The sequence below is a fragment of the Ursus maritimus genome, unplaced genomic scaffold (assembly GCF_017311325.1).
Source record: "Ursus maritimus isolate PB19 unplaced genomic scaffold, ASM1731132v1 scaffold_26, whole genome shotgun sequence".
NCBI lineage: Eukaryota > Metazoa > Chordata > Mammalia > Carnivora > Ursidae > Ursus > Ursus maritimus.
The window spans coordinates 30,706,322-30,721,486 of record NW_024425119.1 but is presented as its reverse complement, the minus strand read 5'-3'; the positions used below and the strand labels follow the sequence as shown (position 1 = coordinate 30,721,486).

Below are 15,165 nucleotides of genomic sequence, written 5' to 3'. Positions count from 1 at the left end.
ACAGTTTTGATCAGTTTCACAACTCAAAATTCAATTCAGGAAACATTGCTGACCATCTGTATACTGATTCGTGAAGGGATAAAAGGAAACCTGAAACAGTTAAATCTCTCAGATTTTAATCTTAGCTTGTGGAGACTCTTGTCATTGTCCAGCTTCAGTACAAGGCTGAGCAAATCCGGCTTCCTGAACTTAAGTGATGTTTACTTTGAAAAAGTACAAGCACGTATTTAGCAAATTTTTGTTTAGTCGATATATATATATATATATATGCACACACACATAATATACATATATAACACATATATAATACATAATGCAGACATATATCACAGATATAATATATCCTATACATATGTATTACATATATAATATACAATAAGTTTATATATTTATATACATTTGTGTATTCATATAAATATTTTGGCCTTTTATTCGTCTTTTTCTTTTATTCAACAGAAATCTTCTTGACAGAGACACGTTCTCTAAATCTGATCCAAGTAAGTATCTATTACTTGCTTTTTTGAAGCACTCTACTTATTTTTCTAACTTGACTTTGCAAAAATTGTATGAAACTTACAGCTCTTGTTTAAATATTTGTTTTAAAGCACAGAATGACAGAAAGGGGGATGGTGTCAAGCCCTGCATTCTCATCTACCTGGGCAGTAGTCTGGCTAAAGTGAGGGAGTTGCTTAGCACTTAGAGAATAAGATTGAAGATGTAAATGTAAGACAGTTCACTTCGAAATTAGAGCCATGGGGCTCCTGGGTGGCTCAGTCGGTTAAGCGTCTGCCTTCTACTCAGGTCATGATCCCAGGGTCCTGAGATCCAGTCCCACATCGGTCTCCCTGCNCAGCAGGAAGCCTGCTTCTCCCTGCCCACTGCTTGCCCCTTCCCTGTGCTCTCTCCCTGTGTCAGATAAATAAAATCTTTAAAAAAATCCCCTTAATCCTCATGGTATCGCTATATGATAGAAGTTGTATTTGAAAGGTGACCACAATGGACCATAATTTTAAGTGATTTAATCCCAGAGTAATAATTTTCCTTCTTTTTTGTAAATAAAAAGCGTATGTAAAGGCATGCTTAACCAAGTGAAATATAGAACATTGTCTTGGATGAACTGAATTTTTTGATTCCTAATTCTGTATATTAAAAAATTGGAGATAACTTGTAAAATGAGAAAGACAGTTTAAATTAGAAAACAGTAACATTAATGTGTAAATCAACAAGTGTTTCCAAATCTTGTAATAGTTAGAAATTTTTATACTGCAACTCTCCATCTCTACAAGTATGTGGGCAAATGTGATTTAATTACAGGGGGGCGGTTTTGTGAGATGTTAGAATTTTTGAGGTAGTCATTGGGGAAAAGGCATTACAGTTTGTGGGTATTAAAAATTCCCAGGGCTCACCTGACAAATGAGTGGGACTTTTTTTTTTTTTTTTTAATCCCTTATCTTTACCCCAAACACTTCGTTTCTCTTTTTGTGACTTCCTTTTGTGGTTGACAGGATCTCTTACCTGTTTACAGATACTGAGGTTGGGTGTTGCAAATGTTAAATGTAGAGGATGATACACTCTAGATTGTCCTTCTTGTGATGGCTTTGAGCATTATGGGTATCTTTGGAAGAGCTTAACTAATGTCTAGTAACATACTGAAATATTTCAAACTGTTAAACTGTAGTTTAAAAATTTATGTGTATCTGTAGCATAATGTAGATGAAGACATTAGCAAATAATTATTATATGTTTTTATGCCTCAGTCTATGCATGTTAGGTTCTAAAGATCTGATGTAGGTTTTTGTTTCTTTACAAAAGTTTTTAGTCAGTTGATGTTTTACTAGCAATTTTCTTACAAGAGTAAGGCCAGGATTTAGGAAATCATTTTGATGTAGCTTTTGGGCAGCTAAAAAATAAATTGTATACATTCATATCTTATATTTATAAAAAGACATTTATATATTTCCTTTTTCATCTTTTATAGTTTGTGTCTTATATGTACAAGGAGTTGGAAATAAAGAATGGAGAGAGGTAAGCGTTAAAAATTTTAAAAATATTGTTGTGCTGGAAAATATGGGGTCTAAGTTACAATTTGGTCAAGTAACACTGCCCTGATTTGAGTTATTTTAAGTCTTCTTCAACCCAAGGATTGCATTTTTTTAATTTATGAAAGTAATCTTTGTGTTTGTTTTTATTAATCCTCAATGTTTGTCTGATTTATGACCTTCCTGTAGAATATTCTAGCCTTGAAACTTGCATTTTCCTCATTGTAAAGTAAATTTAATGTGTTGCAATCCTTACATAATTGAAGGCTAGTCTTAGTCTCACTTTTAGGGGTCAACTGCTGATTTTTATAAAATACTGCTTTAAAGGTTTTAAGTATGGTGCTTGATATCAACTATCACCTGCTTTTTGCCAGTTAGTAACTTATTATTTGAAAATAAAGTAGAAGCTCAGTTTCCTAATAAAAGCATACTTTGTTATTTATTTATTTATTTATTTATGTATGTATGTATGTATGTATGTATGTTCAGTTAGCCAGCATATAGCACATTCGTAGTTTTTGATATAATGTTCAACGATTCATCAGTTGCATGTAACACCCAGTGCTCATCACAGCACAAGCATACTTTGTTTAATGAAATAAAACCAAGGAGGCAGAATTAGTATTTCAGTTAATTTGTATTCTGGAGTATCTCCACCTTCAAATGGAAGGATGATCACCGGAGGGGAGGGGAGGACCTATTAAAATAAAAGGCACTTCTATCTGCTTGTAGTGGCTGGCTATCCTAGGACGTTAGTGCATTGTTTTAATGAGGTTACGGTTTCTGGTGAGATTTCCCTGGTGGGGTTTGTGCTATTTGTTGCCGTACATTGCTTTGCAGCCAGCCAATTTACCAGTGTGTCTCAACTGTGAGATAGAAGATAAGGTCATTGTAATTTATTCTCAAAACTGGCAGAATAAACCAATTCAGAAATTGTCCCTACTGATAATGGGTCAGTGGGCTACTGAGCACCAGTTTCTCATATTTAACTGCTTCTAGACATTTCCGTGTGGTTATTTGAGCTTTATCTCAAACTCTACATACCCCAATGCAAATTCATCAGTTCTACCCTATGGCTGCTGTTTCTTTGCTTCACATATAGCTAATAACGTCACCAGCCAAAATATCAAACTGTGGTTTTTGCAGCCATCTTGACTTTCCTTCCCACACCTTCTTTATTTATTAGTTTTCCAGTGGTGTGAATTCTTTTCTGTTAAAAAAAAAAAAAAATCTCAAATGAGCCACCTCCTTCATCCAGACTTCTATCTATGTTATCTTTTGTCTTCTCTGTTAGAACATTCTCCTGAGTCCATGCTCCTTTTTCTTGTTCCTCTAATTATTCCTTTGATTACTTTCCAAAAAGATATGCTGTCTCTTGTTATTGGCTCTAGAGTTCCCTTTCTCAAAGGCCTGGGGCAATCCAGTGGAACTGCTGACTGACCATAAGAGTCAAGCTAGCTGGGGATGAGCACTTATCAGAAGTGTTCAGAAAATAACATCACTTGAGGGACCAATAAAGGAACTGAGATAAATATTCATAAGGCATGAGACCAGGCATCTGGGCCAATGAAGATCCCTAGTGATGAGGCCTTCCTATTGCCTAAACAAGATCTTTCATACTAACTACTGTTCTCATCCCTTTAGATGTATTGGCTAATTTATTGTTTGCACAATAACCTTAAGAGGTGATGCTATTATAATCCTTATTTTACACATGAGGAAACTAAGGCACAGAAAGCTTAAGTGACAGGATGAAAGTTACCCAGTTATAAATAACAGAGTGGGGATTTCAGCCCTGGCCATCTGGTACCAGAGCCTCTGCTGTTAGACCATCTTGCTTTGCAGAATCCCGATCTGATCCCAATGTTCACATTCTGGTTTTGTTAATGGAAGAAAATTCTATAAATTGATTTTTGGGCTTTATTCTTATTTATTTAAGCTTGCCTCTGAATGAGAGACAAATAGGAAAGGCGGCCTACTCATCAGGGAAAATAGCATAATAATAAAATAAGACTGAAAACAATATTCTGCTTGTTTATTTTTTTCTCCTTGAAGGAGTAAAAAGAGTTAGTAAGGAAATAATACTCAACGGGGGTATAAAAACAAGGTAGAAATTGAGGAAGTGATGAGAAATAGGTCCCAGAGTTATATAATGTGGATAGGAGCAGATGGATGAAGATGAAGAGAAAGGAGTTAAGAGGCAATTTCAATAGACAGCATTTCAGAAGAATTAAAATTGTTAGTAACTGGAGAATAGTCTGGAAGAATAGAAAGGAAGTGCCAGATGCAAGAGACAAGCATTTAGGAGCTAAAATCCATTGTATTTAGCAGCTAATTGAACTTGCTGGATAAAGGAAAGAGAAATTTAAATTAAATTAATTTAAATAATTAAATTATTTAATTTAATTTGAAAAAATTAAATACATTATATATATTATTAAATCACCACAAAACCATCTGAGAAAGCCAGTTTCCTTATTTTGAGAGTCAGGTGATGTAGTGGTTAAGGGCATGCACTTGACCTCTCAGTGTCTTTCCTCATCTGTGATGTGGGAAATGATAATGATTCTAGCCCATATAGTGGTTGTGAAGATCAAAGGTGAACCACTGTGTCTGGCACATAGGAAGCATTATATGATTCAGGATATATTGGGACTCTAAGAGATCAAAAAACTTTTATAGGGATAACAAAACTAGTAAGTGGCAGGTAAGTAAATTCCTGCATTATAAAATTCTGCAAAATTCATTGCACAAGCCCAGCAGTTGATGGGAAAATGACCTATGGGATTTACTTGGCCTCAAACCTAATATGAAACAGTAGTGTTACACAGCTGCTAAAAAGCTAATGCAATCTGAGGACGCGCTGATGGATGTGCAGTGCTTACATCAAGGAACATAATGCTATTATGTTGAACTACATGAAATTGTCATTTTTGTAGGTCAAAAATGGTCGAGTGTTGGCAATTTCATGTGATTCAATCAAATACTATTGTACTTTGCTCTGGTGGGAGGAGATCTGGAGTGTTACTTTTCAGTTCTCCATCTGAGACCATCCAAATGCTAACTGTGTATTTTTGGGAGGGCTACCATCTTGAAGAAAGGGATAGAAGCTATGCCATATGAATAAAAGAATGTTGAATCTAAAAAATGCAAAGACTCTGACTAGTCATAATAAATGTCTTCAAGCTCTTAAAAGAATTTTCATTTAGAAACAGGAGTACAGGGGCGCCTGGGTGGCACAGCGGTTAAGCGTCTGCCTTCGGCTCAGGGCGTGATCCCGGCAACCTGGGATCGAGCCCCACATCAGGCTCTTCTGCTATGAGACTGCTTATTCCTCTCCCACTCCCCCTGCTTGTGTTCCCTCTCTCGCTGGGTGTCTCTATCTCTGTCAAATAAATAAAATCTTTAAAAAAAAAAAAAAAGAAACAGGAGTACACTTACTTGATATTGAAATAAAAAAGGAAGAAAAAAATTTTGGCTCAGAGGATGGAGAGGCAAAGAGACGTTGTTTAAGCCACCATGAAGAAGACTTTTTATTTTTTTTTAAGATTTTATTTATTTATTTGAGAGAGGGAGGGAGAGAGATACAGAGCACAGGCAGGGGGAAGGGCAGAGGGAGAGGGAGAAGCAGACTCCCTGCTGAGCAGGGAGCCTGTCGTGGGGCTTGATCCTGGGACTTCGGGTTCATGACCCTCATGACCCGAGCCAAAGGCAGATGCTCAACCAACTAAGCTGCTCAACTGACAAAGCCACCCAGGCGCCCCTGCGAGGAAGACCTTTGTACCACTTGGAGCATCCCACAGTGGAATGGGTTTCCTAGAACTGTATGCGGGCGTTCTGGTGGATGTCCTGTTTCTGGAAGTATTTAAACAGGGGCTGGACTAATTCATCAGGCATGAAATTGGACTCAATTAGTTCTAATTTCCTTACAAGTCTGCTTTTTTATGAGACTGGAGAGTTCAAAACTAGAGTTTTCTTGTCATTTTTTCAGCTCTTCCAATTATAAGTATTGAACATTATTTTATGAGATAACAGCAAAACCACTCTGGTAAGTACTCTCAGGATATTTGGAATCAGAGAAGCAAAACAATATTATTGATACTTTATTAATAACTTTAAATATAGCCACCCATTTCTCAGTTTGACATATTTTCAAGTGCCTGTTTTGGAGCTGCAGTGGTGGGTAAGATTTTAAAATAGATGGTATTCTGCCTTAAAGAGCATAAAATATAGTTGGAGAATTTTACCAGCCACTCCAGTGTCTATACTGTCATTGTACTGATTTAGGTATCAACACTATGTCAGTAATATAGTGGTTGTGTTTGTATTAAATTTGTTGTATTCTGGAGAAGTATGTAGTAACTAGCTATATGATTTTATGTTCTGGGATGAATTATCTTTAGATAGTAAGCAGTAATAAGAAAAGAAAAAGAGCTTAAACTATGTTGAAATAAATGCTCCAAATAGAGAGAAAAATATTTAAAATTGATCTGTAGTTGAAATCTGCAATTTTAAAATTATATCTGACAGTTAGAATTACCTGCACTTCTTCTATCAATTCTAATGATTGTGAATTATCAAAAGCTCTTGAAGTAATTGATCTTTTAAAACTAAAATTATAATTTTGGAGCTAGAAGTGATACTTAAGTGTCATGAATGATGAAAATATGAAAACCTCTTCTTGGCAAGTGGAAGTGGCGAAGTATTATCCCTGAGGATGCACGCTTACTTTGAGAGGTTCTGAAAATGTTGCAATTAACTTGAGTTAAATCTTAGTTACCCATAGGAAGTCTCTTTTCTGAATTACTCTTAAACATTTAAAATTATAGTTTGTTTCAGATTCCCTAAGTTAGTAGGTGATGAAAAAAAGCAAACTGAAGTTTGTTTAATCCACAGCGATCATAGTTTGGTGTTGAATCTACTGGCACATGTTGATTACTATAGTTAACATTGTCTCTGCTCTGAACCATTCCTCTGGCATTGAGCTGTTTTAACATTTATTCATCTCCATACTGGATCGTATATGAGTGATATATAAACACACAAACACATTCGGAAGGATGAGAATATTGTTCCTAGTCCAGCTTGACTGGTACCTTACTTATTAGACTTTTCTGAAGTTCACAACTAGAATTTCCACCTTGCACCGTTGAAATCCTGTAATTTCTATATCTTTCTCATGGTCCTTGTCACTTTCTACTTTATATCCATCAACACGCATCAAGGCCTTTTTTGTGAACTTACTCTCTTAGATGTCTCAGCTTCACTTTTTAACTCGGTGCTCCTCAAAGGTCAGCCTCCTGCACTGTAGCATTTAGGACAAAGCTTTGTTCTTAGAAGGTGCTCAGTTAATATTTGCTGAAAGGATGAATTTGAGGATACCCTCAATATAGGCACACACTTAACTCTCATGGTTTCAAAACGTACGAGTTGGAAGAACCCCTTTAGCTCATTCGGTATGAAGGTCACATTTTTCAAATGAGAACATTTGTGTGGTATACTGACTAGTTATGAGACCTTGCACTTGTTCTGCCACTCCCTATCGTAACTCGAACAACATAATTTGGAATTTGAATTACAGCATCCATTGAAAGCATGTGTACCTCTTGAAGTTTCCGGAATACTAGTTTCATTCTCTCCTTTTTGTCCTATAGAAATACTAGAATGAACCAGCGAAAGTTATTGATACAGATACAATTGATACAGTCCTTAGGCAGGAACTGTTGCGAAGACCCTGAGGAGGGTCCTGTATGGCTGCGGATACTGTCTTCACGACTGGATTCATGCTGCAGAGCAACTGAACACTTACGTTTTGTTTAGTTTGCCTTTCTCTTTTTTAAAAAAGATCTTAATGACAGCATACTGCTAAAAATTCAATCTGCAGAGATTATATTCTTCTCATAGACATTTGAGGGATTCGCACAATATGTATCATGACATCTCCACTGTGATTCATCAACGGGTTTGTAACAGGAGACATCTGAAGTTCTCTTTCAAGATTACTTTCACTCATTTATGGAACACAAGAAATAGGAAGGTTGGTAGGAGAAGGAAGGGAGGAATGAAGGGGGGGTAAACAGAAGGGGGAATGAGAGACTGTGGACTCTGGGAAACAAACTGAGGGCTTCAGAGGGGAGGGGGTGGCGGATTGGGATAGGCCGGTGATGGGTAGTAAGGAGGGCACGTATTGCATGGTGCACTGGGTGTTATATGCAACTAATGAATCATGGAACATTACATCAAAAACTGGGGATGTACTGTATGGTGAGTAATATAACAAAATAAAAATTATTAAATAAAAAAAATTACTTGTGTGGCATGTGGTTGAAAGAATTTTATAATACCAGTATCTTCTATGGTATAGTCAGTCTTAAGGCAATACTATTTTAGCAAAAATATTTTGTGTGCCCCTCAGGAAAATACTCTATGTATTTGAATTCCCAAGGTCAGCCATACTGGTTTTGGAAAGAAACCTTTGAGTCTTGAAATTTTTTGTTCAGAAAAGGACATGATGTCATTTTGCAAATACTCCTGGTTACAGATAATTAGAAGCTGTGGCTTAATTTAAGTTGTCCTTTCTTTATATGGTTCAGTTAAAGTCTTTTAACTCTATGAATATTCTGTGACCAATTGAATAAGAATCATACTTTCAATACAACTTTGCTGATTATTGAAAAACAAATCCAGAGTAAGTTTGGTCTCTTGAGTTTTTTTTTTTTTCCTGTTCTTATTTATTTTTTATTTTTCCCAGCTTTATCGAGATCTAATTGATATATAACATTATGTAAGTTTTGAGTGTATGATGTAATAATTTGATATATGTATATATTGCAAAATGATTACCAAGATAAGATGAGTTAACACATCTATCATCTCAATATGAGTTGTGTGTGTGTGTGTGTGTGTGTGTGTTTAAAGATCTACTCTCTTAGCAGCTTTCAGATATATCATATGGTATTGTTAACTATAATCACTTAGCTATAGTCACTCTATTGTACATCACGTCTTCGGAACTTATTCATCTTGGGACTGGAAGTTTGTATCCTTTGACCACTTTTGCCCATTCCTGCCACCCCTGGCAACGTCTAGTCTGTGTGTTTCTATGAGTTTGGTTTTTTTTAAGATTCCACATATAAATGAGATCATACAGTATTTATCTTCTGACTGACCTATTTCACTTAGGATAATGCCCTCAAATTTCCTCTATGTTGTCTTGCAGATGGCAGAATTAATTTTCTTTTTATTATGGCTGACTTTCTGTTCTGTTTTTAATATACCTTTTTATTGAAATAAAATATACCTGAACAAAGGGGAAAATAATACAGCACAATAATTTATTAGATGTGAACACATCCATGTAACCATCACCTACATCAGAAATAGAACCTTCTAAAATCCAGCAATTCTGATTATGCCCTTCTCTCCTCCCAAATTAAACCACTATCCTGACTTCTGGCATTATAGGATAATTTTTTCTATTCTTAAGCCTTATAGAAATAGAATGATACAGTATATATTTATTTGTGTCTAGTTTCATAACTCACAGTTATGCTTTGGAAGTCTATCCATGCATGTGGTAATAGTTTGTTCATATTTTTTGCTTTATGGTTTTCTATTTATGAATATACCCCAATTTATGTATCAACGATACTCTGGATAGACATTTGGGTTGTTCCCAGGTGTTGAATATTGTGATTAACTGATTAGAACATTCTTGTACTTTTCTTTATATATTTATTATTCTTATTGTTTGTATATCTAGGAGTAAATACATAGAAATACATAGTTTCATTTTTAAAAAATTGAGATATAATTGACACATAACATTATATTAGTTTCAGATACAACATAATGACTCTATGTGCATATATACTGTGAAATGATTACCATGATAAATCTCATTAACATCTATCACACACATAGTTATAATTTTTTTCCTAGTGATAAGACCTTTTGAGGTTTATTCTTTTAGCAACTTTCAAATATACATTCCACTGTTTCTAACTGTAGTCACCATGCTGTGCATTATGTCCCTAGGACGTATTTATGTTATAACTGGAAGTTTGTACCTTTTGACCTCCTTCACTCATATTTTTCACTCCCCACCCTTGCCTCTGGCAGCAACCACCAAAGTGTTCTCTGTACCTATGAGCTTTTAAAATTTATTTTGTATTTATTTTTTTTAATATTCTACATGTAAGTGAGACCATATGATATTTGTCTTTGTCTGTCTTATTTTACTTAGCATAATGCCCTTATGTTCTACTCATGTTGTCACAAATGGCAGAATTTCCTTCTTTTTTTATGGCTGAATAGTGTTCTAATACATATATATCAGAATAGATATAGATATATAGATATAGATATATATTTATTTATATGGAATATTAGGCTATTAGATATAGAATATTAGAATATATGTTATATATATATCACCTCTTCTTTATCCATTCATTCATTTATGGACACTTAGGTTGTTTCCATATCTTGGCGATTGTAAATAATGCTGCAGTGAACATGGGGGTCCATATTATCTTTTTGAGTTAGTATTTTTGTTTTCTTTGGATAAATACCCAGAAATGGAATTGCTACATTGTATGATAGTTCTATTTTTAATTTCTTGAGGACCCTCCATACTGTCTTCTAGGGTGACTGCACCAGTTTACATTCCTACCAACAGTGCACAAGGGTTCCCCTTTTTCCGCATCCTCCCCAACACTAGTCATTTCTTGTCTTTTTGATAAAAGCCATTCTTACAGGTGATATCTCACTGTAGTTTTTATTTGCATCTCCCTGATGATTAGTGTTGTTGGGCACCTTTTGTGCAGCTATTGGCCATCTGTATGTCTTTGGAAAAATGTCTGTTCAGATCCTCTCCCTATGTTTTAATTGAATATTTTTTTTTTTTTTTTTTACTATTGAGTTAAATGAGTTCTTTATATATTTTGGATACTAACCCCTTATCAGATATATGATTTGCAAATTTTTTCTCCCATTCAGTAAGTTGCCTTTTCATTTTCTTGATGGTTTCCTTTGCCGTGCGGAAGCATTTAAGTTTGATGCATTCCCATTTGTTTATTTTTGTTTTTGTTGCTTTTACTTTTGATGTTAGATTGAAAAAATTACCACCAAGACCTATGTCCAGTTGCTTACTGCCTATGTTTTCTTCTAGGAATTGTATGGTTTCACGTCTTACATTCAAGTCTTTAATCCATTTTTAATTAGTTTTTCATATGGTTTACGAGTTTCATTCTTTTGCATTTGGCAGTCTAGTTTTCCCACCGTTTCCTGGAGAGATAGTCCTTTCCCCATTGTTTATTCTTGGCTCTTTTGTTGTAAATTAATTGATATGCACGGGTTTATTCCTAGGCTCTTTATTCTGATCTATTGATTTTTGTATCTATTTTTATGCCAATACTATACTGTTTTGATTACTGTAGCTTGGTAACAGAGTTCGAAATCAAGGATTGTGATGCCTCCATTGATGTGCATATTTTCATTTTCAGTACATACTGCCAGATCATTTTCCAGAATTTTCCACTGCCATTCTCATTGCAGAGCGTTCTTGCTAATGCTTGCTATTATAAGTCTTTTTAATGTTTTCCATTCTGGTTAGCATGCAAAGCTATCTTGTTTGGATTTTAACTTCCTGATAATTTGGCTGATCACCCTTTGGTAGGCCTGATGATCACCTGGCTTATCTTTTATGATGTGCATGTTCAGCTGTTTTTCCTATTATTGATTTTTAGGAGTTATTTATATCTCTAGGATAGGAATTTTGTTACTTATATGTCTTGCAAATACTTGTCTCCTTTTGTAGCATGGTTTTTTACTCTCTGAACTGTGTATTTTGGTGAACAGAAATTCTTAATTTTAATTTAGGTCGACCTAGCAGTCTATTCCTTTATGAGCTATGCTTTTGTTTTGTTTGAGGAAACGTTCTCATTTAAAGGTCATGATATATTCCCCAAGATTATGTTCTAGAAGTTTTACTGTTTTAACTTTCATATTTAGGTTTACACTTCTCTGAGATTAATTTTTGGGTATGGCTTGGGGTAAAGTTTACTTTGATTCCATATGGTATCTCATTGACCCAGGAGGATTTATTAAAGAGATTTCCTTTCTCCACTGCAGAGTCATCTCCCCATTATCATAGATGAAATGACTGTATATGTGACGGCCTTGTTAGGTTTCTGCTGTGGTATACTTTGTTTTAATAACTCTGTTTCAATAATGAAATCTGGTTGTTTGTGCTTTGTAGTTTTTTTTCTTTTCTTTCAAGAGTTTCAAGGCCAAAGGTTAGCATTTTTCTTTTCTTGTAAAGGACCAAATGTAAATAGGGGCTGCATAAATATTTTAGGCTAGGTGGCCCTATGGTCTCTCTAGCCATTGTATCATGAAAGCAGCCATGGATAATATATGAACGCTTGATGATGGCTATGCTGCAATGACTCTTAATTTATGAAATAGGCAGCAGGACAAATTTGGCTCAGGGGCTGTCATTTTCTGAACACTGTTCTAGGATATTCTTAGTTTTTTTTTTTTTTTTTTTTACTTTTCCACAGAAATTTTGGGATTTATTTGCTACTTTACGCACATACATATATATGCACAGGCACATACACACACACAGATACACTGTGAGATCTGAGATGGTGTTGAAACTGTAGATCGATTTCAGAGAATTAAAATATGTAAAATAGTATGCCTTACAGTCTATAAATATGGGTGCCCCTCTAATTATTTACGTTTTCTTTAATTTCTTTTAAGAGGTTATAGTTTTTTATGTTGAGCTCTTGCATATCTTTAGTTGGATTAAACTTTAGTCATTCACTATTTTTGATTTTAATGTAACTCATCATTTTTCATTTTTATTTTTTATTGTGATATACAAAATATAATTTAGTTTTTGGATGATAACTCTGAAGTGACATTGCGCAACTTACTAATAATGATTTGTGGAATTTTAAAAATTTTCTGCATAAACTATGTTGATCTGCACATTAGAGTTTTTTTTCCTATCTAATCATGATATTTATTGTGCTGACAAGTACTTCTTGTACAGTGTAGAATAAAGGTGGTGATAGGAAGCATCCTTGTTTTGTTCCTGGTCTTACGGGTAAAGTTTTCATGTATGCATCTATTGAGATGAATCTTTTTCTTTGTCAATGTGGTGAATTACATGTTGGGTTTTCAGTTAAAATAAGTATATTTCTGGGATAAAACCAACCGATTCATAATGTATTATCTTTTAAATATATTGATTGCTAAGCTTTGCTAATATTTAATAGAATTTTGAATTTATGTTACGAGTGATATTGATCTATAAATTTCCTTTCTTGTCATAGACTTCAGATTTTGTTGTTTAGGTTAGGGCAGGCCTCAATAAGTGTGCTTGAAAGTATTTCCACTTTTTCTCTTCTCTGAGAGAATATATGAAATGTTAGTGTCATATCGTAATTAAAATGTTTAGAAAATTTTGCTGCTAAAGCATTGTTTGCCTGAATATTTCTTCATGGGATATTTTAACTTCAGATTCATTTCCTTTCTTACATTTATGTTTACTCAAGATTTCAGTTTCCTCTTCTGTCAATTTTGTGTGCTATGTTCTTCCAAGAATTTATTAGCTTTGCCCAAATTCTCAAATTTATTGGCATAAATTTGCTTGTGATATACTTTTATGATATGTATAATTTCTGTATGATCTATAATGATGCTCTTTTTACTTTCTGATATTAATAATTTTCATTTTCCCTCTTTTTTTCCCCTTGATCTATCTTGGTGAAGGTTTATCAGTTTTATTAGTCTTCTCAAAGAATCGACATTCACCTTTATTGGTTATTTTATTTAGTTTTTAAAAATTTTATTGATTATTGCAATTATTTTTGTTACTTTTCCCACATTTTAGGGGGTTTAATTTGTTCTATTTCTAAATTCTTAGTTAGACAACATTTATTTATTTATTTATTTATTTATTTATTTATTTATTTATTTTTTAAATATTTTATTTATTTATTTGACAGAGAGACAGCCAGCGAGAGAGGGAACACAAACGGGGGAGTGGGAGAGGAAGAAGCAGGCTCCCAGCAGAGGAGCCTGATGTGGGGCTCAATCCCAGAACACTGGGATCATGCCCTGAGCCGAAGGCAGACGCTTAACGACTGAGCCGCCCAGGCTCCCCAACAACATTTATTTTTAGTCATTTGTCTTTTCTACTATATGCATTTTAGGCTACAATTTTTTTTTTTTTTTTGAGGAGCTTCAACAAGTTTTGGTATATTGTACTTTTGTTAGCTTTGAGATTCAAAGTGCTTTTTTTTTATTTTGAAACTATCTTATATTTACAGGAAAGTTGCACATACAGAAATAATTTTTTTCCTTTGGACCATTTGAGAATAAGTTGCCAACATGATGACCCAGAGCACTTGAATACTTTATTGCACAAAGGACATTCTCCTACGTAGCCATAATATAATACTGAGACTTAGGGAATTAACACAGACATGTTTCTACCATCAAACCCTAAGATCCTATTCAGTTTTCACCACTTGTCCCAATAGTATGTTCTAAAGCAGATGGATTCCATTTAGAATTAGGTGTTGCATTAGGTGTCATTTTTTTTGGGGTCTCTTTTGATCTTGAATACTTCCTCAGTCTTTCCTTAACTTTGATGAACTTGACACTTTTGAAAATGAAATGTCAGCTACATTATAGAATTTCTCTCATTTTGATTTTGTGTGATGTTTTCCCTCATGTGCAGCTTTGGATAAAATATCACAGAGGTGAGACTGTGTGTTGTTGTTGCATCCCATCTGGTGGCACAGGATTTTAATTTGTCCCAGTTTTGGTTAGGTTAATTTTGTTTACTTGTTTTAAGTAATGTTTGATAGCATTCTCCACCAAAAAGTTACACTCCTTTTTTGTAGTTAATATTTTGGGAGGAGACTCTGGCAATTATGTTGGGAAGGTAGAGTGTGTGGGGAGATGCTTTGAGAGTATATAAATAGCTCTTTCTTCACTAGACTTTTAATTTATTCATTTATTTTATAAATGTGGACTCATGGTTTCTTCTTTTTCAATGGATTTTCATATGTTACTATTATTTATTTTGGGGCTCAGATTTTCA

The 15,165-nt window shown here is 34.4% G+C and overlaps 1 protein-coding gene across 1 annotated transcript in view; it reads left to right on the top strand.

The window, feature by feature from the left end:
* Positions 1–15,165, top strand: part of CPNE8 (copine 8) — a 210,098-nt gene that overhangs the window by 29,442 nt on the left and 165,491 nt on the right. The window contains exons 2-3 of the mRNA XM_008704450.2: positions 457–497; positions 1,979–2,025. Of these exons, the coding sequence (XP_008702672.1) occupies positions 457–497; positions 1,979–2,025 (88 nt within the window). The remainder of the gene's footprint in view (positions 1–456; positions 498–1,978; positions 2,026–15,165) is intronic.